This window comes from Colias croceus, chromosome 2 (genome assembly GCF_905220415.1).
Source record: "Colias croceus chromosome 2, ilColCroc2.1".
In the NCBI taxonomy this organism is placed as follows: Eukaryota; Metazoa; Arthropoda; class Insecta; order Lepidoptera; family Pieridae; genus Colias; species Colias croceus.
The window spans coordinates 7,372,730-7,399,139 of record NC_059538.1 but is presented as its reverse complement, the minus strand read 5'-3'; the positions used below and the strand labels follow the sequence as shown (position 1 = coordinate 7,399,139).

Sequence of the window (26,410 nt, the reverse complement as noted above, 5' to 3'; positions counted from 1 at the left end):
ATAATCATTGAATTCGTTTTGAAATAGCCTGTACTTTATAATTTTTAGTGTTTAAATAAACATTTTTATAATGTGGTGCTCATTTTTTTTGTTATGAATTTACTACGCTACTGTATTTTCTTTGTTTTAGTTCAATAATTGAACACCCGTACAATTTTGTCACGAGCCGCCTCTTGCCTTTATAATATTTTACGTTTTATATTTTACGTTATAGTTTACGTTTTTTGCGTATTATATTTTACGTCAAGATACCATAAGATACTATTTGGCACATTGATTTTTTTTTAGAAGCGACATCTAGTTGAGACAAGAACCATTCAATTATAAAAAAATGCCAAATGATACTGCGAGTGACATCTATCGACTAAATTGGGAACTGAGAAACGAATTACGCTGTTTACTATGGCTATGATAAGTCCTCTAGATATTTATTGGGTCCATGGTATTACTTACTTTGTTAAATGATACATTGACAACATGTTCACAGGCTTCAGTTGGTGTAAATGATACTGTGAACCTTGCATTGCCCTGAAATAAAATTAAAGAGATTTAATTCAATGTCACTGTATAAACCTATAATCTAAATAAATGAGATGTATGTAGTATGAAAAGTATATAATATTATGTTATTCTAGTTTTCCGCCCGCGGTTTCGCCCGCGCAGTCAAAGATAAACCCGCATAGTTCCCGTTCCCGTGGGATTTACGTGATAAAACCTATCCTATGTCCCGGGGTAAAAGGTAGCCTATGTCCTTTCTCGAGTATCAAAATATCTCTATACCAAATTTCATGCAAATTGGTGATTGAGTAACAGATAGACAGACAGAGTTACTTTCGCATTTATAATATTAATAATAGTATGGATTTTGCAGTGTTTGCAAAGCCAGTTAATTGGGCTTATTAAGTAATTTTTTTATATTGTTATTTTTATTCTTCTGGATATTTTGTGAAAATTGCCTCCCAAAAACATTGTAATTAATAATTATTGTAGTGCATAAAAAACACACAGGAACATGTATTCTAAACATGCATTTGATTGACTACCATCTACCCCTAAATACCAAAACAATATTTATTTGCAAATTTAATTTATATGCACAAAATCATATAATATATAATATATTACCTGTGGATGTACTTGAGTAGGAATATTCAGTCCTCTCGCTGCTACTGTGATTTCCAGATTCCCTTCTCCTGCCTGTGCTGCGTCCACTGCAAGTTGTACTGGTACTCCTACTTGAGCCAAAGATCCCCCCGTAACACTTACTAGTTTACTGTCATATGCTTTACATATGAATGGTGTCCCCTGTAAATGATGTATCTCTTTTATTTATTTAGAATTTTAATTTGATAATGTTATGGTTTAAAAATGTTATAAGTAATTCTTTAAAATTTATGTATTTGAGAGCTTGAAATTAATGGATTAATTATGAATGATAATAAACTAATATTTAAAGCTTCCTTATTATTCAATTAAGATCATATTTAACTTACCGGTACAGGCTGACTGTTATAATGAGCCGTGAGTGTGTGTGGTCCAACATTTTTAGCTGTGAAGCTAGCTACTAGCCCAGACACTACATCTCCAGTAAGACGAACTGGCACCTCCCCTCGTGGTCCTCGCACGGTAACTGTTAGTTCACCACCGCCAGATCCTTCCACGCGAACTGAGCATGATACTAACTCGCCAACCGGTATCAGCTCTGTAAAATGTAAAATTCTTTACAATCTTAAATCAGTAAAGTTCATCTCTGATAATATTAAGCTAGCTAGACTCTAGATAATCTAGCTGCTAATTTCTTTGTTTACAAATAAATCATCTGACATCTGACAAGCAATCAATTGGAGCATTTGACATAAATCACATTCTAATTATTGTATGGATATCAAGTTCAAAAATTTTATTAAAGTTAAGATGCATATTCCTAATGCATATTCATACAAATAACTGTTCTGTGATACAAAGTTATGAAAAATTATTGACGATGATCATTTTAATTAAAAAGTTCTTATCAGATTTGTTATTTGAATTAGTGCGCCATCTGTGAGATAAATGTATGAAACATAGCGGCGGTGCCGGTGGAGCACAATTTCATAAGTAGAATGTCAAAATGTACTAGATGGTACTTACCAGTGGTAGGTACCTTACATACAAAATTCAAAATAAAAATTATTATTATTAATTGTAATACTCATTCGTACTTATCCTTTGTGATTATAAATATTATAATAATAAAGGATAAGTAAGTAGTTATAAATTACAATATTTTGAAGAAATTATAATTAAATTTTGAAGTTGATTCTTATTAGATAGGAGAGGACGAGAGATTAAAATTAGGTGAGATATAATATTTCAAAGATATACCTTACCTATTTGTGACGTATCAATAGAGACTCTTTGCGCAGGTGCTACGTGAAAAACAAAAGGCGACGAAGGCACTGGTTCTCCATTAAACTTTATGTCAACACGGTGTGGCGTTGGGGTTTCAGGCCTCCAAAAAACAAGGCAACGTCCACCGCCCACAACCTGTATCAAAATAGAAATTTACTTACTTACGAAATGTATTTTCCAAATATGTAGTATTAATAATGGAGACATCCATTTGTTAAACTTCGTGGAATTATTTAGAATCTTTATGTAGAACAAGGGAATTTCGATTTTCGAATTTCGATTTCGATTGTATTCATTGAAATGCTCATCTTCAATTCAATTGATTAACGGATCAATTATCATCACAGTTTAGTAATCCAATAATTATTGTTTGCATCAAAGCTAATAATTAATAATTCTAATATTATAATAAATCTGAAACTAACTCTTTGTCAGTTATATCTGTTACGATTTCACGCCTAAAGTAATGAAAAATTTCATAGACAGGATAAATTTTTCCTGGGAAAATTTACGTAACTATAGAGTGTTAAAAATATAAGGTCAAAAATTGTACAGACTTAGGCGCGGGCGGAAAGTTAGCGTTCTATAATTGGCCTTGAAGCCTTTATATACAACACCTACATTTTTACATTAATAAAATTAATAAGGCTAGAGTGATCTTGAATTATTTAAATTCAAAATTAACATAAATACTTTTATATGCATATAACTATGCCTATGCCTATATATTCTTACCTGTACATGATTAGGAACTTCGCCCTCGTTGATTGAAATTTCTAATTGTCCTTCACCAGCAGCGCTCGCATCCACTACAAAAATTGAACACTTCAATAGGCAATATTATTTTTAAAACATAATATCTTAAAAATACTATTCGTAGTTACCCTAATATATGATTAGGTTCAGATAATAGAAGACATTATAACATTGAATATGTATTTAGCGGAAACATTAATTTATTAATGAATATGGCAGAGAAACCAACAAAGCTTAGGTATAACAATAGAAAATGTTATGTTATCTCAGACAAATTTTACTTTTGAGTTGACATTAAGTAGTAAGTTAACTATCTTTAAAATTACTGTGGGAACTCACCTCTAAATTGGCTTTGTTGTCCAACTATAGCATTACCCACGTCAGTCACTTTGATGAGACTTGCGTCATATACTTTTGCGACGAGCGGTCCAGCGGCTAATTTTTCTTCTCCAATTGACACCTATAGTTCAATAAAAAAAAATATATATCATACGTATATCCTACTTATTTTATAAAAAATATAATCGAACAGGAAAGTAAGAAAGTTTATCCCTATGGTTTATCCGAATATATGGAATATAGATTCTTAGGCAAATTATTACCTAAGTACCTAGGTACAGTATGAAATTTGGTACAGAGATGAGAGAATAAGTCTGGATAAAATGTAGTTCCTCTAAGGCTTCAATATTATTTACAGGTCAATGTTAATGTTGTTAGATAGCTTTTAATATTAAATTTTGTGATTGACGGCTGTTTAAAATATAGAAATTGGGATGTAAATTAGAAAATCATCGAATAGATATAACCGGTATACCCGTATAATAAACTACGTTAAAAGCTACGTTATCATTACGCGAACACATGGTGAAATTCTACAGTAAAAGATTTCGTGCCATATACTGATTTAGCTATAGCAATTTACCTGAAAGCTTTTCGTTTTTGGGTTACAACTAGGTACGTCACAAAATTACTTTTACGATCCGGGTGTAAAATGAATCTGTACGGTTGCCCTTTAGGTTTTCCGATATTTTCGATGGTGAAGGTCACGAAACTCCCCCAGTTTGACATTTATGAATACATATATAGGTATATGATACGGTTCTCGTGTAGGTACTTAGGGTAGGTAATAAATAGACAAAATTATCATTAGGTAATTTCAATGCGTATCTATGCAAATAACAGCCGTGTCTCGACTTTATGATTCCCTTTTGGGTAATAGGAACCTTTTATAATTAGTAATAACATTTATTACTTGAAAAGTCGCGCTTGAAAAGTGTATACAATTATTTAAACACAGTCATTTTAATTTTTTCATTATATACCTATTGTATTCCTCTTTATTGCCTAGACAAACATAGATAATACCTACCACACAATTTCTAACTACAAAATAGAGCAAATTTATTAAGAAAGCGATAAAAATGTTATAACGTTATGTTTCAGTTCACAAAACTTACATCAATGAGATGTGTGCCAACTTCTTCAGGTGTGAATTCGATACGGTAGACGCCAGGTCTCTCTGCCACATCTAACACTCTTGCTGTAACCTGTCTTCGTGATGGGGCTGTGACGGTCATACCAACCTGAATAATTAATAAATATTTTTAAAGCACCTCTCTTCAACTATTAATTATGTATTTAACTATTTAAACTGGTTAAATGAAATATCAACGTTCACTACAACCTTTATAAACTAAATGATGTATCGATGTTATGTGAAAATTTTACCAAATACGGTTTAGAATAAATAAACTCACTGCCATTAAACAAGGTTAGGTTACGAGGTAAGTATGCGGGTGTACTGAATTATAGTCCATTTTATTTTTAGCTAGTATACTCTATTAGAGTTATAAATAATAATTATTGAAAAAAAAAAGAATCTGGCCGTAGTTATGACTATTTAAAAAAATAAAGTCCTCCGCCGCGTTGGATGTCCATTTGCTATAAACTCATTACTCAGTAACTACTGCACCCATTTTCGATCTGTTTTCACTAATGGATAGCGTGGCAAAAAAGGAAAACCTTTTGGCTTTTATAAATATTTTCAAAGGAACATAACAAAAGTAATACCTACCTACTTTAATGGTCAAGACAAAATGTTAAAAGAAATCCTATTTCTCCTACTTTCTTTGTTTAACGATGTAAAACTAAGTATACAATCTAGTTTGCTTTGAAAATATGATGTGAAAAATATATAAAAGCCTTTGTTTGCCCTTTACACTTCACTTCGTCCACTTTTTCAGATAATGTGTATTATGTTGTTACTTTCACGAAGTTTATTTAATCTTTATTTTGTAAAAATATTTTAACAGATATTCTATACATGCCCTTAGTATTGTGTAGAATATACAATTGAACCTTGAACATATTTACAATTTTCATCTAAAAAAGACATGTCATGTCACACATGTTATTTAAGAAAGGAATTAAAGTTTGTTAAATGGCTTTTATATTAATGTCGTAGGTAAAAATGTATCCCCCCGTGGTCCAAGCCTTGTCGCGGCGGAGGGGCTCAGTAGCTTGGGGTGCAAGCCAGCACCTTGAGTGAAGCGAATATGGACCGAGCTGGTTGCTCTCTGTACCTCTCTTATTAGAAGAGTAAATAGGAGATGCATGGCGCTTTGGCGCGTGTCTGTGGCTCGAAGGGGCCAGCGGAGCTTTTGCTCGCAGGATGGCAGACAGGGCCGGGAGTTCTACGGGACTGCGGGGAAGACAACCCCTATAAAAAATTACCCCAATCCTAAGTCAGTGACACTCGGCGAGAGGATGAATGGTCGGTGGGAATCCGGCAGATAGAGATGTCTCAGGGGAGCGCCCCCTGGTTAACAAAAAGCAAAAATGGAGGTCAATAAAACTAAAACTACTCCAGGAGGGTACCACCTCGCTTCGAGTGTGGAGAATCCCTCACGGGACTGTCCCGACGGGACAGTACCGTCAGCCCCATCGTATTCTGGAGGGGGCACTGGCCGCCACATGGGTGATGCATCAGGCCCTAATGCTACTGAGCAACTGACCACTGGCAAACGACTAACGGAGACCGATAAGCTTAGCGAAACGGAACGTGGGGTAGAGGCGCGCACCCAAACGGGGCGCGTTGAAACCAGAAGGAGGAAGACTGGACCCAGTGGGCTGTCCACGGCAACGTCCGTAGATAGTCTCATGACGGTCCAGTCATATGAGGAGGATAGACTGTGGGCCAAGCGAAAGCGGTCCTCTGGAGCGAGCTGCTCAGGCTCCTCCACGGAAGAAGGCCGAACGCGGCAGGCCAAGAAAGCCTCGAAAAGGGGCAAAGGGCGAGGGGCTGCAGCAGCGGGGTTCTGTGCAGGTACAGCCTCTGCAAGAAAGACCTTAGCGGACATGACAGCCGCTAGGAAGGCCTTGTCGCGCGTACGGAGGGAATCGGAGCTCGAGGCTAGCGAGGAAACGCAGGTCACCCGAGCCTCTCGAGCCGGTACCTCCCGCGCTGGAGAAACTGGGGACGGACGTCTTGCCGACGATTCTACCGCGGCCCTCCAACGCCGTATAGAGGAGAGCCTGGATGCCATCGAGCAGGTGCGTGCAAAATCGACAAACCTAAGGGTGGCATTCAAACGTTCCCTCAAGGAAGCCTCGGACACCATTCAAGAAGCGGCGGTGCTTCTTGCACAACGTACTGCATCAGAGGAGACGCGGCAGCTGCAAGCTGCGAACACCCAGTTACAGGCGGAAATCGCGGGCCTCCGAAAAGAGATGGGAGAGCTTAGGGCTATCATAGGGACCGCACAGCCCATGCAAACGCGAGTGGACTCTGATCTGACCGCGGAGATTTTGCGGCAGGTTGGGGGAATGGTGGACGCCCGGTTAGAAGCGTTGGAGTTGCCTCCAAAAAGGTGTGTGAGGCCCCCATTGTCGGGGGATGGCAGGGTTGAGGGAATGGCGGTTGGGCAAGCCCCAACCGAGGACTTTCCTCCTCTTCCGCCGCCAAAGCCCCCTAATGGGGCACCAGCGAAAGGTGCTGCTCCAGCAAAGGCGAGAAAACCGGAACAGCCTGCTGCGCAGCCTGCAAAACCGGGTCCAGCTGCAAAAGCCAAGGGGAAGGGCAAGGGGAAGGCTGCACGGCAGCCGGAAAAGACCAAGCCAGCTGACAAGGCTGTGCCCACCACTTCTTCTGCTCCCCAGTTGCAGCAACGGCTGGAGCAGGAATGGACGGTCGTCGGAAAGAAGGGCAAGGCGAAAAAGAAAAAGGGGCCGGCGCGAGTGCGCTCGAGGGCGCAGAGGTTGCGCAATCCTTCGTCCTCGGCTGTCGTTATTGCTCTGCAGCCAGGCGCAGTGGAGCGAGGCGTCACCTATGCCTCTATAATGGCTGGATCACGCCAAAAGATCGATCTGGCGGAAATCGGTGTAGGTGCGCTGCGGTTCAAGCGTGCCGCGACTGGGGCAAGGATCTTAGAAGTCCCTGGTGCCGCAAGCTCGAAGGAGGCAGATGCTCTCGCTGCAAAGCTGCGGGAGATTTGGGACGAAGGCACCGTCAAGGTTTCCAGGCCGGTGAAATGCGCTGAAGTGCACATCATCGGCTTGGACGACTCGGCGGCTGTTGAAGATGTCGAGGCTGCGATTTCTCGGGCAGGAGAATGCCCTACAGAACACGTTAAGTGTAGTGGCATGCGCGTGGGCTCTCGCGGCTCGACTTCAGCCTGGGTGAGCTGCCCGATAGCCGCGGCAAAGAAGGTGGCACAGGTAGGCCGTATCCAAGTAGGGTGGATCTCTGCAAGTGTCACGCTTGGCAAGGTGAAGCCACAGCGTTGCTTCCGCTGCCTAGAGGTGGGGCACGTAAGAGCCGAGTGCAATTCGCTCGTAGATAGGAGCAACGTCTGTTTCCGATGTGGAGAAACAGGCCACAAGGCCGGGGAATGTTCTGCCTCCGCCGCTCGCTGCGTTCTATGCTCCGAGGCCAAGCTACCGGCAGGCCATCGGCTCGGGGGCCCAGCTTGCAAGGCTCCCAAGCGGAAAAGAGGAAATCGGGGACGCGATGGTCCAGGTACCGCACCGTGTCCTTGTCCCGCGCCCGTCGAGGCGAATGTGACGGTTAGCGAAATGGAAACGCAGTAATGGCTCTACTCCATTTCCTCCAAGGCAATATCAACCACTGCGCCGGAGCCCAAGATCTTTTGCTCCAGAGTCTGGCGGAGTGGCGGATAGATGTGGCGGTGGTGGCTGAGCCCTATTTCGTGCCGTCCCGGGACAACTGGGCGGCTGACTTGGATGGACTGGTGACGCTCGTAACGCAGGGCGGCACAGTAATGGAAAGGGTAGTCCGGCGGCGGGGTTGTGTCTCGGCCTCGATCAAGGGTAACACAGTGATCGGGGTCTACTTCTCTCCCAACCGTGGCCTGGATGAATTCGAGCGGTTCCTGGCAGATCTGGGGGAACTGATTGACCTAGCTCCTTCGCAGCCCGTGCTTCTGGCCGGGGATTTCAATGCCAAATCAATGGCATGGGGATCATCGGTGAGAAATGCGCGGGGTGCGGTGCTGCAGGACTGGGCGGTCGCGGCTGATCTCTCGGTCGTAAATCGCGGGAGTGAGCTTACCTGCGTGCGGCAAAGAGGGGGCTCCATCGTCGACATCACCTTCGCTAGCCCCCCCCTTGCAAGGCGAATTACTGACTGGAGGGTTGTTACTGATGTGGAAACGCTGTCGGACCACAGATACATCCGCTTCAGCGTCTCTGCGCCATCCGCGTTTCGCGGTGAGCCTTCCCTAAATGGTGGACGTCCGCGTTGGTCGATTCGTAGTCTCGATAAGGAACTCCTAATTGAGGCTGCCATAGTTCAGGCATGGATCCCTGCACCGCGGATCGCAACAACAGTAGAGGACGATGCAGCGTGGATGGCTGATGCCATGGCGCAGGTGTGTGATGCGGCCATGAGTAGAGTTCGCTCGAATCCGCGCAGAAGACCGATGTATTGGTGGTCCGCCGAAATTGCCCAGCTGCGCGCATCCTGCGTGGCTGCGAGGCGGGCGTACACCAGGCACCGGCGCCGGAGTGGACGGGATGAAGTGGAGGAAGCGCAACTGTATGCCTCCTACAGGGAGTGCGTTACCTCTCTGCAGGAGGCAATCAGCAGCGCCAAGGATAGAGCATGGGAAGAGATGCTCGAGGGTCTGAACCGGGTGCCGTGGGGTCGGCCGTATAAACGGGTGAGGCAGAAGCTCCGCCCGTGGGCTCCGCCTCTGTCTCAGTCTCTCGAGCCCCGTCTGCTAGAACAGGTTGTGGTGTCTCTGTTCCCGGACCGGGGAAGATACTCTCCTCCGCCGATGGCGGCGACACCTGCATCACAGGAGGAGCCTGCAGAAGAAATCCCTGCCGTTACCCATGAGGAGTTGGAGGCGGCAGTTATGCGGCTTAAAGGGAAAAACACTGCTCCTGGACCTGACGGGGTACCTGGTCGAGCGTGGGTGCTAGCGTTGGAAGCCCTCGGGCCCCGTGTGGAGCGGTTATTTTCGGCTTGCCTTGAGCGGGGCCAATTTCCCCGTAGGTGGAAGACAGGGAATTTGGTCCTGTTAAGAAAGGAGGGGCGCCCGCGCGATTCGCCCTCAGCGTACAGGCCTATTGTATTGCTTGACGAGGTGAGCAAGCTTTTTGAGCGCGTTTTCGCAGCTCGCCTCGTCAACCATTTGGAGGGAGTGGGACCAGACCTCAGCGGGAACCAGTTCGGCTTTCGCCGTGGTCGGTCCACACTCGACGCGATATCTCGCGTGAGAGCCACCGCAGAAGATGCGGCCGCTAGTGGAGAAGTCCTCCTGGCGGTGTCTTTGGACATTGCCAACGCGTTTAACACCTTGCCGTGGGGCAGTATCCTGCAAGCTCTCCACTATCATCGCGTGCCGGGCTACATGGTGCGACTGCTGCGGTCATACCTATCAGATAGGACTGTTGCCTATCCAACCCGCGATGGATGGAGTGAGAGGGAAGTGTCGTGCGGTGTCCCACAGGGGTCGGTCCTCGGGCCTCTTCTGTGGAACATCGGGTACGACTGGGTCCTACGCGCCACTAACCTCCCAGGTGTTGGCGTAACTTGTTACGCCGACGATACTCTGGTGACTGCGCGTGGGGCTACATACGAGGAGGCAGCTTTATTAGCTACCACGGGAGTTGAGCAGGTGGTGTGCCGTATCCGGCGGTTGGGACTACGGGTGGCGCTGGAGAAATCCGAAGCCATCTTCTTTCCCGGTCGCCGGAGGCTGCATAGCGCAGGCTCAGAGATCCGGGTGGATGGAGTAGCGATCAGGGTCACCACCACCATGAGATACCTAGGCATCGTGTTGGATAGCCGATGGAGGTTTACGGAGCACTTCCGTCGCCTTGCCCCCCGTCTTGTAGGGGCGGCCGGAGCCCTGGGAAGTTTGCTGCCAAACCTTAGAGGTGCTGGGGGTGGGTGTCGCCGGCTATACACTGGCGTAATCCGCTCCATGGCCCTTTACGGGGCCCCCATCTGGGCAGACACCCTGAGCGCCCGTACCAGACCCCTCTTGCGGAGGCCGCAGCGGGTCATGGCGCTCAGGGTAGTTAGGGCATACCGCACGGTGTCTTTCGAGGCTGCCTGCGTAATGGCCGGAACGCCGCCATGGGATCTGGACGCCGAGATGCTAGCGGACGTGTATCGCCGCGTCTCGGCGTCTAGGTCACATGGGGTGAATCCTTCCTACGAGGAAGTAGAGGAGTGGAGGGCCGAGGCTGTCGAGCGGCGGTTCCGGGAGTGGGAACGCCGGCTCGAGGAGCCCAGCGCGGGTGAGAGGACGGTTGCGGCCATACGTCCAGTCCTCCAAGAGTGGTGCGACAGGCGGCACGGGGCCATAACCTTCCACCTTACGCAGATACTGTCCGGGCACGGCTGCTTCGGGCGGTACCTGTGTAAAGTCGCGAGGAGGGAGCCCAGCATGGTCTGCCACTGGTGTGCCTGCCCGGAGGACACGGCAGATCACACTCTTGCCGTGTGCCCCGCGTGGGCTGAGCCCCGTGCTCGCTTAGTCGCGATAATCGGGCCGGATCTCTCTCTACCCTCCGTTGCTCGTGCAATGGTGGATGGCGACAGATCCTGGCGTGCGGTGATCGCATTCTCGGAGAGCGTGATCTCGCAGAAAGAGGAGGCAGAGCGGGTGCGCGAGAGGGATCCTCACGCGGACCCGATCCGGCGCAGACGTCTTATTGGGCGTCGTCGCCGTGTTGCGGCCGCTTTACACGGTCGCAACGTGCCTCCTTGACGAAGGGCGCCGGGCGGTGGAACGGGGAATGTAATCCATCGTCCGGTGCGGTGAGGCGACTTGAGACGTGTTCCGCTCATGCCGCCAACGGGAGGGAAGAGCAGGCAATCCACCTTTCCTGTTCTTGGCTTGCGCCTGGCCTGGAGATGGGCTGCCGCCGAGGGGGTTGCGGAAGAATTCTAACAAATACCCGCGGCCCCCTCATTAAAGCGGCTCGACGGAACACAGTGGGGTTTTAGTCGGTAAGAATCCGACATAACCCACGGCTCCTTCCCCGGGGGCCGTGGGTATCTTTGGAAGATTTCCCCACTATAAAAAAAAAAAAAAAAAAAATAAAAAAAAAAAAAAAAAAAAAAAAGGTAAAAATGTATATTACGAGTGTTTAGATGTGTATTATATTCATATTCGTTTCGAGTGGGAAGAATATTGTAGGCGTACAGCGGACGTGGAGGAAGCGACAAATGGAAGTTCAATATTAAACGCACTTAAGTAGTCCTAAAATATCACCGCCACATAAACATTCTATTAATATCGAATATCATTTATCAATACTATAATTATTAAATGTCATATACATATAGACTTGTACCTATGGTATTTCACAATATAAATAATGTTTGTTTATCAGGCTTCTAAAAATTAAATCCACAAATGGAATTTCCGTGTGTGTAAAATATGTACCTGCCTTCTAGGATATACTTTAAGTAACTATTTTTTTAATAATAGGCAGTAATTCCGCTGATAATCTTTATTTCGTTCTACCCATAAGTTACAGATTAGATTTATTATTATAAATGATGGTATAAAACCGACCTTTTTACACAATGCCGATATTACGCTTTTATAGCTGGTATGTTAAACGATGTCATATTTTACCGATCATAAGTTCAAGAATATGATAATATGAGAACCTACTACCACGTATAACCGTCGAACCATCAACATACCTACTTTTTAATAGTAGGTATAAAAATATTTATTGGGTAAATGAAATTTTAAATGTAATATTAATATTGGGTACCTACTTCTTATTCATTGCTATTCGTTGACATTTAGGCTGTAACGTTAGATCCCTATGTACATATGTGAGGCTACGTAACATGCCTTTCGTAAAAACCTTTTACCTCGTTTTTGCTAAAACTGGATGCGCCAGGTGATGTGGAAATCTCAAAGACGGCAGGCACCCGTGCGGGGATCAGCCTGGTCGGCTCCCCTCCGCCGCCGCCCGCCGGCCCTGCCATAACCTCGACTTGCCACGGAGATCCTGCACACATAACGATATCAAATTAAATAAATGTATTATGTATTCAATTAGGGTGTGTACCAATAAGAATAGGCATATGTATACTTACCAATTTTATTATTATCAACTAGCTTTCCACACGCGGCATCGCCCGCGCAGTTAAAGAAAAACCCGCATAGTTTCCTTCCCGTGGGATTTCTCGGGTATCAATTATACCAAATTTCATGCAGATTGGTTCAGTAGTTAAGACGTGATTGAGTAACAGACAGACAGACAGAGTTACTTTCGCATTTATAATATAAGTATGGATTAGTCACAATAATCAAACAGTTAGCCATAGCCAAGCCAACGATACATAATACCTATATGGCTAAGCTATATGGTAATTAAAGTCCTAAAATGTTTTTGAAAGAAATTGTTCGTTTCGTTTCTTATAACTTATTTTAGAAACGGTTCAAAACAGGATTCCACGATTTGTTTAACATTCACATACCTATTTAATAAATATCATGTTTTTAATTAAATTCCTTCAAATCACGTTTGAATTGCTACGTGGCCGTGGGGAGATTTGAGTTAAACGAATGATATAAATACAGAAAAAGCAATATTGTATAATAGCGTACCTAACAATCGCTATGAAGCAAACAAAAGGGCGATCAATCATTTTGTCAAAATTATTTGTAGCGGCTGAAGTAGGTAGTAGGTAAGTGAGGAAACGAGGAATTTATGCAAATAGAACGCTCAAATATTACCTTACTTTGACGGAAGAATAGGTACTTCAAATTTTGAATATTAATGGATGCTAGTATGAAAATTTGTAGAGCGCTATTTTGACTATGTATTGCATATTTTCACGTCAATAATAATTATAACGTAGAGCATGGTTTAATTCTCTTAAGAATGGTAATGGTAAATCCTACTAACATTACCTATATTAAGTGCAAAAGTGTATGTTTGTTTGTTACTCCTTCAAGCAAAAACTGCGGACCGGTTTTCATGAAATTTGGCACACACATAGAAAGTAACTTAGATTAAAGGATAATTATTATCTCGAAAATCCCGAACATAACAGCTGAACGCTCGTGGTGTTACCTATTGTCGTTTGTTTTGATTTTGTTGCTATTCGTATTTTTTAATCTTAGCTGTCACGTTTCGTTCTATAAAACCCTCGGTAATAAAACAAGACGCGAAGCAAAAGTAATTAACATTAGAAACATTTAGGAATGGAATCTAATTATAAATTGCGATGAGAATACTGCTCGTATAATCTCTTTGAACATTTGATTTATTTTAGACAGTATTATTCCCCAATACATTTAGATGTATTTATTTATCACTATCACGTCTTAATGAGTATTACAAAGTAATTTTTCCGTCTATCCCTATGTATGCTGAGATCTTTGAAACTACGAAACTGATTTTGATGCGAGTTTTTTAATAGATAGAGCTATTCAAGAGAAAGTTTTTTTTGGATATACAACACGCATAATTGCACCCGTGCCAAATCGGGGTAGGTCGTTAGTTAAATTTTGCAGATTAATTTGTGCCTTTTCAACTTTAAATAAAATGTTAATCATTATTTGAAACACATCTTATAACATTGCTACCATATTTCACAAATGTACCTCTATCTAATATTATATTAGGTATATTAGATTAGTGGTAAGTTATGCTTTGTATTCGCATGAGTTGAACACGTAATAAATTTATATTTAGATTATTTAACTAGATTGTCATCACCACGGTAATTGAATACGTTTTAACATATCTGATTTTGCATAATATTATGTTAACTTGATTTTACCCGTTACTGTCCTAGAATTTTCGCTACACCAAACTTAACGGTTCACAGGTTTGCATGCCCTTGCTAATTAGTAGGGTAACACGTAGCCTGGCTACATAAATAATAATTACACATTAGTGTATTTAACATATGTGTAATTGCAAAGCAATGCAGCAGATAAGTTTGTTTTACTACTAAATATATACCCATAAATTATTACAAAATATGAACTTGATATAAACATATTAGAATAAGTTTCGACAAAGACTACGAAAGCTTGCATAGTTATACGGAGTTTCGAAAACTATTTCAATTCGAAGTTTTATTCCACAACATGTTTAGAAAGGGCCATAATTATAGTGGATTTCCTTTTTTCTCAGAAGATCCACGTTAACTTTCTATATGATCAGCGTTAATTTCACAGCCATACAGACTATAGAAGTTAATCTAGCTTGATAACTTAAGTTAGATATATTAAGTATTTACTAGAAAACAAACTCAGATGTTTTTTGTAAACGAGAAGAGAGTTTGGAACAAAAAAAAAAGTTCGTGAAAAAGCTTCTGAATATACGTATCGTATCGTACGTATTAAATCAGGATATATTTTTCCGTATTTCGTATGTAATAAAAGGTAGATGGATACTTTTTTTAGCAGGATTTGGTTTGTGCCTCTTTTGGTGCAAACAATTTGGAGCGAAACCCGACGTCCATTTGTTGATGGATTAATGGTCAAAAGCAAAACCTAAGAGGCTTATCAAATACAAACGACTGCAAATTGGGTTGTGGGCCTCTTGCTATCTTTGACGATGTTTTTGAATCTGAACTAGTCAAATTCTGACGAGCTGAAATATGTATACAGCAATCGTATGGTAATGGAGATAAATATACCTACTTAGATATTTTTATACATATTATAATAACATTGTAACTGCGCAATTTGAACATTCTCACGTTGGTGTGGCCACTCCTACATACATAGCTTACATACAAAAGCTATTACGTTCCAAGATAAACAGGAAAACCAGACATGGGTTTAGAAATCAAACGCGTGTTTAATATTAAGCTACGTATACATCTGACCATTTACATAAATAGAGTGAATAATTCAGCATCCCGTGAACAGCCATTAGTGGCAAGACAGCGTGAATGATCATTTATTGCCTTTTGTGAGAAACATTGGTAAATGTTATTTCATAATGAATATTAATGAATGACTAATGATCTCTTTCCGATATTTTGGCGGAGATTATTTGCGTAATCGAATTTAGTGATTGGATCCGCTGAGAAAAATTAAAGTCTGTTATAATTATAAACATACAAAGTAGACTGATTTCGTAATTGCTTTGGTCACTAGTTATACAAATCGACAATGTTATGAAGTAAGGATGCTCGTGTACATAAACACATTTTAAAGAAATTCAAGGTGAATAATTTACATTCGTATCTAAAAATACACAAATATAGGTTTTGGTTTTGGTTTTGGTTGGGTCGAATTAAAGTAAGAAATTTATTAAAAAAAAATCACTGTTTCCGTATTTATATATAAAAACAATTTTAATAACTGTCCAACCGTTTAAGTTTTCGCTGTGCAAGCATAAAGCAATTCTTCGTATAAAAAGTCGCTGCAAGCGGCAGTCATTTACCTCTGATAAATGTTTTTTCTTTTCAGTAAAATTCTATTTCCGCATCATCGGTTTTTTCTAGAAAAGGATTAAAAGATCGTACTCGGTACACTTTTATTATAACAATATTTATGAGGATAGAAAAAATGTAAATATGCATATTATTCGCTGAACGACTACAACTTATAATAATGAAAATTGCGACGATGTACCTGAGCTCAGCTCTCTCTCTATTATGACTCTAGCAGAAATCTATTATGTAATTGCTGGGATAATCGAGTAATTACTACCTAATCAGCAAAATGTTAAAGAAACGAGAAACCGGATGGTTACTAAGGATTCTCCGTTTGCATTACAACGTGATTACGACACACGATTATTTCATATTACGTTAGTGAGAAGCAATATATCACCTAATCGCTGTGAGCTAATGTAAATATAATGAGCGATTTCCTTCCAAAGTGAATACATATTATTGAAATACTGTTATAAAAGCCGACGCATGATCTTCAAACGTAGGTTGTAAACAGACTGATGAATTATATTAATAGCAGAGGATTTAATCAGTTATAAATATATTATGCAACACAAATACGGTTATATAAATAACTTAAATATAATATAAATATAAACATAAATGTTAATTATATTCATATTTAAAAAATCCGCCAGTAGAAACTATATTCTGAAAACGTTATTGGCTACGAAGAATTCGATTCAAAGGATATTTTTCATCGTGTAACTAAAATTTTAATAGCTTTCATAAATTGAACGGGTCTGTAGTTGACGGACCAGAGTAATTGACTTTTATTATAATCAAACTTTATGTTTTCCCACGCAAAGTTTAAAATTACTATTATTATTTATCAGATTACCAACGACCCTGGTTTTGATGAAGATGAGTCTTCTGCTAAGCGCATAGCAAAATTACGTAATACTTATCCTAAATCTAAATATCTAATAACATCGCAATATAAAGAAAACATACCTACATTGTAATTATTTAAATTATTGAAAGAAAATTATTTGAAAAAATTGTCAGCTGGATGGCTGTGGTTTCAGGACAATCGGGAATAAGTTCAGGAATATTGATATAATTCCAATAAGTAATATTTTTTAAATAGGTCAATATAAACATCAATGTGACAATGTCTTCAAATATATACATTTTGATTTAATTGCAATGGTTATTGTAAATTATTGTTTACATTGTAAACTTTAAATGAAATGTCAGCTGTATTGAGCTTGATTTTGAAAATGTTATTTCTATGGTCCCTCAAAACTATTTAGATTTACGTTTAAATTGAGTAATTTTTTTATTGTTTTTTGGGTTTTCACAATTGTTTATTAACATTAGTGTCTCTCTATTGTATTTGTTTAATTAAAACAGAATTACCCGTCAAAATCTGCTTCTGTTTGGTGAATAATGTGTTTTTCTGATAAGAAAAGGAAAAGTTTAATAACCATCAGCATAACAGTGTTCTCAAGTGCATGACCGCTGGCCTCGTTTAGCACGCCACGGTGCGCTCCTTATCAGTTGCGAAGCGTGCAAGTAGATTAGCCGCGGAACCACAAAACGTTGTAGTTTCACTATTGTTTCACTTCAGTCGACGGAAACGCTCGCGGGACACAATTCTGACAGATTGTTTGCATGTCGCATTCGTTTCACAATGGATACTGGGGCGGAATGCGAGAGAGAAAAAAATTAAAACGTCTACACGCTTGAAGCGTGTCCCAGACAGACGCGGCCTGCGGTGGCGGTGGCGGTGGCGGTCAGTTGGATTACTTGAAAGTTCTAGGAACGACATAGACAGACGCGGCCTGGACGCGGTCACAGCGCGGCTTACCGCGGCCGCAAGCCCCGCCCTCTCCGCCACCGCTTCTGTGTGAATGAGCGCGCGGACATGAGGCGGTCATTACGCGATCAGTTGTAAATTTTTGCAACAGGCCGCGTGTACCGCGTGAAATTATGCCTTTAAACACTGAGTTGTTTATTCAAACAGTGCAAAATTACCCAGTTTTGTATGATACATCACATAAAGACTTACTACTCTTATGTACTCTTAAGAAATAGCTCTGTATAATTGGCGCATGCTGTGTTAACCTCTAATTATTTGTTACTTTATCACAAGAACTATATGTTATATAATAATTATATTAAAGAATCATTGTAAACAAATGTTGGTTGACCTAATAAATAAATACCAAAAAAACAACAGAATTAAAAACAAAATATGGGCAATAAAACTTCGTACGATTGGCCATTACTATCGTCCACTTGCAGGTGAGACTCGAGAGCTAATGTGCCGCTGTAGGTTAGAATGACCGCCACCGCGGCCGCGGCAGTATATTGTTATCACGGTCAAGCAAGAAGGCAACAGCAGATCGCCACCGCAGGCCGCGTCTGTCTGGGACAGGCTTTAAGTGTACGCCTAATGAAAACTGTTCAACGTCGGGTTTAATAAATTGAACGTTTTAATATTCTTTTAATATGAAAATGAAATTGATGCATTTGCATGTATATTAGAAATTATCGTTTTTAATATAGTGCCGCTATATAGTAGTTTTTGGACAGTTATCACGTCAAGCCCCGTTGTCAACGGAACGTGACTGGACCGGGCGTCCTCCATTACCTTGGACAAGACTTGTTTGTAGGTATTTTAAGCACCAAGAAGTGCCTTTGGAAGCAACCTTTAAGCCTATTTATACATAGTCTATTATGTGATAGCTACCTAGTATTTTGAATTAGGTAGGTATATGAGTCTAAAAGACTTACCCATCGGTTACATAATTAATATGACTTGCGTTATAAAAAATAAGAGATTACAAATTTCCGGTGTGTACAATTTCCTTTCTATCATTGTCATTGATTGAAAATATATCGCAAAAATATGAAAGTAAAGGTAAAATTTACCTTTTTGAAATTATTTCACATACCTATCCACTTATACAACTTTTTAATTCATTTAAAAGAATACATATTTAAGAGATAAAGTGAAAAATGTGAGTTCCAAAACTTGTTCAACTACGTTTTTTACATTAACTGACGCAATGCAGTTTACTTGTTCCAGACAGGCTTTTACTTTACACTTTTGTTTCCTAGTTGTGCAAAAACACTAAAAAAAGTGATGCATTTTGCTGTTTTTCTCTATTGACGCACATTTTTATATTTCACAATAAAATAATACTTATTATAATATTGTCTGGTATACAAATTCAAATGAGGCATTGAATTTGAAATGTTAATAAAATAGATTTTTAGCAAATGTCGTATGAACACGCATTATTGTAGTGTTAAGTTATTTGATAACTTTGCGGTTGCAATGTGATATCTGTAATTCAAGACTCGCGAGATTTACATTTTTTAACATTGTCTAACACGCAGTTTATCATTGAAGTGTTGGCTTATATTGTTGTTTAGAAGCATTTATCACAATAGTTATGTACCTATGTGTTAAACTCTACAATATTGTTGTAACAGTAGTATAATAATTCTAATAATTTAAAATGTATTTGTGTGCCTATAAAGAAGCGTCGCACCTTTATGGCTCGTTAGTCTTTACTCGTGCTTAAACACCATCAACTTACGTAAAAAGAAAGTGCCAGTTTTCACATGGCGTGGTTAAATATTTCACTTTTTTCGTCCCACGTCTTTACTCGTTATGCATTCAAGTTTACTTGCTAAGTTGCTATCCATTAATTGCTTTAGGTAGGGTCATTGCGCTGGTTTTCGTCCAATTATAGGAGTTGCCAACTTTGTGATACGAAATAAATATTTTGGAGCACCCTTCCTTAAACATATAATTTTTTTTTAAAGTCCTTATATAGTCTTCTTTAAGATAATATTAAGGGAAAATAAATCATTTTGATGTATCTTTTTATTTAAATTATTTTCTGCAAAAGTAGGGTAAATGCTAGTTTTCGTCCAAAAAAACTGGTTTTCGTCCTAGTGTAAGCTAGTTTTCGACCACCGTGTAGAAAAAGGAGGGTAGGTCAACTATTAAGTTTAAAATCAATTACAGGTAAATATATACGTTTATTTAATTAACATTACAATTTCTCACTACCCAGGTTTAGTTTTACTTGTGGTTTTACTAATAATAATCAATATAACTAGTCAACACTGAGATCTATGTAGCACTTGGCAGTCCTTATACCTAGGCGTTAGTGATGACTGTATAATCATTCGTAATAAAGAAAGGAATGCGTTCCTTACAATGTAAATGAAACAAGTAATAATTACAGGACTAAGAAATAACATCAAAAAACAGAAATATTCATTCTAACAACAAAAATTTTCATTCTAATACTTTGTTTATCAAATGAAACGTACTATAAACACACAGCCATAATAATAAGTTTTAGCTACAGAATCTTCAGTGTACGCAGCGTCTTTTTTTTCTAGATTTCTTAGACTCCTTCGAGGCCATCTAAAAACAATAAGATCTTTCTGAGGATACGTTGAGTAAGAGTAAGTATAATAAAAAAATACTGCATTGGCAAAACAGACCTAGAATAAAAGATGATACTCAAGTGAATGATAATCAAGAAAAATACAGTGTATTATGTCTGACCTACCCCCATTTATGCTACGAATAATTGACTCTACTTCACATAAGGAGAATGATACATGACTGAATGAATGACAATATTAGGTACCTACAACACTCTGGCCCTCACCAATTATTTATAAGGAAGATACTGAATAGAAAACTTTTCAATACGTAAAAATAGACGAAAAGTAATGCAAAAGAATGGCTATATTTAATTTTTGGATACTCCAATACTCATTCATGGACGAAAACTAAAACATTTAAAGCTAAATTTAGTTTTCGTCCACTTCTTTAAATATTTTTTTATTTTGGCAGCACTGACATAGCAGTGGACGGAAACCAAAAAAACTAAACTAATAGCAATAAAGATCACTTCGGGAGAAACTATTCAGTATTTTAAAGGTCCGATAAAGTAAAATGACCCTAACAAATATTCACGTAGCTGTTTGAGTTTCCGTCCACTTGGACGAAAACCAAATATTTTGAGAATTTGGTAACCTAATATCCGTCCACTTAATATTTCGAAGAGTATTATAAAAATGTATAATAAACACTTATAATTGCGTTTATTATGCTTATAAATAACCATACGTACCAAAAACATTACGTAAACTAGCTAAAACAGTGATTTACCTTACCATGAACTTTTCTCGCCGGCAAATTTTTCTCTCGCGCGATGACATCTGCAAGGCACGTATGCGAAGCGGCCACATTTACGTTAATTTTTTGAACTCTCTTCTTGTCAAATCAAATTTTAATGTTGATAGTACTGTTGCTTAAACATTATGGACCGTAAAAAGTGCAAACTTGCGCGGGAAGGTAGGTTTGTATTCAAGTTTTACGCACGTGATTGTAGCAGGTCAGTCAAATGGACGAAAACAGAAGCTGGACGGCAAACCAGCGCAATTACCTCTTATTAAAACTAGCCAAGCTATTCAATTCCGCTTGCACCATACTTTGGTATGATGGGTATATACCCATCATACCAAAGTATGGTGCAAGGTGCTAGGTATATACCTATATTATATGTATAATTAATTTGTTATTTCTTATATATAAATAAAATTGATTTATAATCTGCGAAAATTAAAGCATTAGTAAGTTTTGTAATGGGTACATTAATTATTCAATTAGTTATTATATAATAAGTCTAATTAATACCATATAAATAGTTAATGCAAATTAATTTGTGTTAAGGTACCTAGGTCCTTTCCTAGTAGGTAATTAAAATAATTAATAGATTGACTATTGTCTATTTGTGAAGCCCTTACTTATTGTATTATTTTGATACCTTTTTAAAACTATGGTGGTTTTTGAGAACGAGACTCCAATTAACGGCTAGAATACAATGTATAAAAAAAACGACGTGTGGCACTCGGGGACTGCCGCGGTAAAGCTATTGCATGCTAATTGCTATGCCTTCAAGCCACACCTCCGCCCACCGGAGTGGGGAACGTGAGGTTTTTTCGTTACGGAATTTGTCGATTCGATCCCCGCGCTCAAGGCCCGCAATCTTAGATCATTAAGTAAGCCCGCGATATAGAAGCTATGCAATAGCTTATATGTAATTTTAACAAAAGAACATGCTAGGTGTATTTTCTGAGAATGTTAACTAGGGTCATTGCGCCTATTCGCGTCCATTTTGCGGATATCTTTTAGAAAATTCACGAAAATAAGTATACTTTATGTAAAATTGTAATAAGAAAAATTTCCGATAATATCTCAATGTATAAGAGACATGCACACATGTTCAAAATATGCCTGCGCACCGCCTATCCTATTTAAAAAAAATATTTAATTTTGGCTATTAGACGAGAGAGCTAAAACGCGCGGGATTTTGAGAAAAAAATAGTGCGCAGCGTCGCGTTTGGCGGTAAGTATCTTATTGTTAAATGTGAATTTTTGAATATGTAACTTTCTTTACTTTGCTAACAAAACATGGAATAGTATGGATTATAAATCAGCTTATTACTTTTACAATTACTAGCTAAAATAAGGTGGACGCGAATTACTACACCGAATTTATACAACTTCCATTTTGCGTCCATGTTGGGCGCAAACTATACCTATAGTGCATAGCAATAGAACATATTGCGTCCACATTGTTTTTCATTACGTAGCAATGAATTGTTTGTTAAAATATGTAATTTAAAATAGATTGTAAATTTTTGACTAAGACCACAAGTTGATAATTTAAATTTTCATTCAAATGAGCAAATTTTTATGCTATTTTTTCATTTTAAAATGGGTATTCTAAGAATGAGACTAGTATCTTTGAGAATGAGAGTCAATAAGTCTGTGGTTAAGAAAATAATATAAACAAAAAAGAAATTTAATTCATTACAAACTAAAAAATAGGGTAGGTAGGTAATCTTAATAGAACTGATTATTATTTATTTACATAATGTAACGTTGTTTTTGTTAATTTTTAGTTCTATTAATGATGAGAAGATAAATATAAATAAGTGTTTCCAGTTTCCTTACAGTGAATTAAAAAACCGGAATCCTTGTAGGATCACTTTGATATCCGTCCGTCTGTATGTCCGTCTGCCGGTCTGTCTTTCTGTCAAGACCCTTTTTCTCAGTAACGCGTTCAGGTATAAAGCTGAAATTTTTATTGAATACTCAAGTCTACGGTCCCTTGAAGCAGTGAAAAAATCAAACTTATAAGCCAAAGAATTCAAAAGATACAGCCGTTTATGCTGCAAATTTTCGCAAATTTCGACATTCGCAAGGGAATAAAAACCTACAGGGTACTTTACGTGAACACAGACACTTGAAGTTTGGTACGAAGCAACGTCATATAGCACGAATAAGGGAAATATTGAAAAAATAATCATTTACAGTTAAAACATATGAAAAAAAAAACAGGTTAATACGGAACCCTCGGTGTGCGAGTCCCACTCGCATTTGGCCGGTTTTTATTAAATAACTATATTCGTAAATAAATAATTTATTAAAATCTAATTTTTATTTGCATTTATCTGATAAAATATCACCCAATACACTCTTAATTCTTTTTCTAAGCTGGTGGACGCGAACTGGTCCACGGGTGGACGCAAACTGGAATTTTTGGACGCGAACTGGGTAAAACGCCTAATTCTGCTATTTATTTATTATAAATAAAAACCACATGATATTTCCAACACAATTGAAAGTAAATCTTATAATAGACAATGTAATGAACACGTTACATAAATTTTGCGTTGGAACATTTTTATTTTCTCCTTCAAACTTTCCAACTGCAATAAGTGGACGCGAACTGGCGCAATGACCCTAAACTACCAATAAATATTATGTGAACAGATAATATTGTGTTTCAGTAACTAATTTAATCTGTTGAAAACCTGTTGTCAAATTTATTTTTTCATATTTCAGATAAGCTTTCATGATAGCTGTTTTAAATTTTAATATTATGTATTATTAATGTAACCTTAGGTGACCACAAAATCAGTGAAAGAAAGAAAACATGCGTGTAATCGATTGCTTCGTTATATAATACTGCTCTAATTACATTTATTGCAAATCATAAGTGTATAATATATCAGTACAAGTCCGGCCGACACGTTATTAGTTACGATACGGCTTAGCACGATATTTTTCTCCAAGTCACGCAACATTAAGCCAAGGCTTTGAAAGGAATCACTCGAAATGTAAAAAGCATACATCCGTATGCATACAATCGGATATAGGCCATTAACCTACATAAATACAGGGGTGTTTTTTGTGTACCTATTTCAATTGATAAAAGGGTGCGGTAAGCAATCCCTATAAAAGAGTTCAACGCTCGTGTTCTTTGTCTGAATGCGGTGATGCGAAACAGAAGACGAAGGATATCCTCCTCGCTGCATAATTATAATGGCTTTGTTATCATATAATAACTGACATATCGTGGACAATTTATGAATATATACAATATAATTGACCATTGTTTTAGCTTTGATTGCACTTTGACATACCTAATGTTTTCAATTTGATATTGTCATAACTAACTTAAATAGATTTTGTTTATAGTCAACTTTATTGCACGTAGAGTGAGATTCTACACTTTCTAGAAATTACGTAAATGTCAATCATGTAATTGCAATTTCTCGGATCCGTATTTAATGTAACTTTTGCATAACTTAATGAGCTTCTATTTTAATTTCCTTTGAATTACTTTCTATTTCTAATTTAATAGTGTGAAATTACTACACATTACACAGATTATGTTATTAAAAAAAATGGAAAAGTAGAGATAAGATTTTTATAAATGTTTACCTACTTGTAGTAACGATGTTTTCGAATAGGATAATTTGAAAAAGAGGTTTAACAACGGCAATGACGTGTCTCACCCACGTACATTATGGATGAGTGTGGAGGCTTCCGAGTGTTCTGTAGGTATATGCAAATAGACTCACTTATCGAGGCCGGAGAGACCTTTGAGACACGGAAACACTCCCTCGGTGACAGCTATCTAGGGCACTGCACGAAAGAAATCACAACACTTGAGCGGAATCACTACACACGTACAAGCCAGGTACACTGAATAACTCAACTGTTCTTGTACAAAAGATCAGAGAGGTACTGTTACGTTTTAGTATTTATTAACACATATGGTTAGATATGTACGACGAAAATGCATTTTGTTGGAGAGGCGTAGCCTCGTTCGAGTGCGTCTGTGGGCCGAATGTGAATTGTGAAGTGCGGTGCGCAAGCGGCTCGCCCGCGCCCAGCCGCGTGACGTCACTCAGGTATTCAAAATGGCGCCAGGGAATTCGAGAGCCTACATTCAGTCGGTAATCGTAATTCTAGACTTGAGTTCACTTTTACCAAACGTGTAAGTACCTACTACTTCAAGGTGTATTTTAAGTTAATTTGTATGGTAGACTCTTTGCCTTACCAGCTTTGACATTAGAAGTAGGTAGGTAGTAGGCGATTTCTTGAATTACCTAGTAGATATACCTACTTAGATAATGATAGCTTGATTAGAAATTACCTATATCGTATGATGGTTCTTTTATAATCCTATACCTATCTCGTTTAGTTTTGTATTTAATTAGATTTTTTTATGAACTTGTTATTTGTATACCTGCATATTATGTGACGTGTGAAATAATTGGCCATGACCGCGAAACAATTAAAAGGTCGAGATGTGCATTCAATAGAAAAAGATAAATATACAATTAAACATACTTATACCGTATTTTTACAATCTTCAGTAAGGGATTTATGCCGTAGCAGTGTTGGAGTTAAAGTTTGTAGCTAGTTCAGAAGGCAGAGCAATATTGTAATGTTATAATTGAAGTTGCTAATAAATTTTATTTTATTTATATACCTAAGTAACATGTACTGCTATATATTATTTCTTCCTTTCACATGTTCAGTATCAATTATGGTATTACATATCGGGTATTTACTGATACACGCGATATTATGCGTGTGGACGTGTTACATAATACCTATGTACCTAAGTCACTTTTTTGCTCAGTGAGTTTTAGCTGTCATCGAATAATTGAGAATTCATTTTTCATCCTTCCACATACCTAAATTGTTTCCAATGTAGCAACACCTATGGGATTGGTTATAATATATGATTATTGATTATAATCAACCACTGGCTAAGTGCGTGCAGTTTTCATTTTAAGACTTCGATTTACTCGTGATTGTTTAATTCATTGAATGTAGTAGTGATGACAAAAATAAGGTGCAGATACCTAAATAAGAAAAAAAAATCTGATGAACCCCATTTTTTAACCTGAGGCGCTACACCTAGGGTTCAGAACCGGGAAATCCCGGAACCGAAAATCCCGGGAATTCCCGGTTCTTTTGTTAGTAAA

At 39.1% G+C, this 26,410-nt stretch overlaps 2 protein-coding genes across 3 annotated transcripts in view; both read right to left on the bottom strand.

Moving 5' to 3' along the window:
• The window catches only part of LOC123700154 (ATP-binding cassette sub-family C member 4-like), a 219,903-nt gene extending 198,407 nt beyond the window's left edge, over window positions 1-21,496 (bottom strand). For both annotated transcript variants that reach the window (XM_045647290.1, XM_045647305.1), the window contains exon 1: window positions 21,230-21,496. In XM_045647290.1, the coding sequence (XP_045503246.1) occupies window positions 21,230-21,304 (75 nt within the window). In that variant the 5' untranslated portion in view covers window positions 21,305-21,496. The remainder of the gene's footprint in view (window positions 1-21,229) is intronic.
• Window positions 1-26,410, bottom strand: part of LOC123700143 (filamin-A) — a 74,978-nt gene that overhangs the window by 20,962 nt on the left and 27,606 nt on the right. Inside the window, exons 21-28 of the mRNA XM_045647278.1 lie at window positions 12,515-12,654; window positions 4,605-4,730; window positions 3,487-3,607; window positions 3,127-3,200; window positions 2,370-2,526; window positions 1,494-1,702; window positions 1,126-1,305; window positions 454-528 (exon numbers count right to left, since the gene is read on the bottom strand). Of these exons, the coding sequence (XP_045503234.1) occupies window positions 454-528; window positions 1,126-1,305; window positions 1,494-1,702; window positions 2,370-2,526; window positions 3,127-3,200; window positions 3,487-3,607; window positions 4,605-4,730; window positions 12,515-12,654 (1,082 nt within the window). The remainder of the gene's footprint in view (window positions 1-453; window positions 529-1,125; window positions 1,306-1,493; window positions 1,703-2,369; window positions 2,527-3,126; window positions 3,201-3,486; window positions 3,608-4,604; window positions 4,731-12,514; window positions 12,655-26,410) is intronic.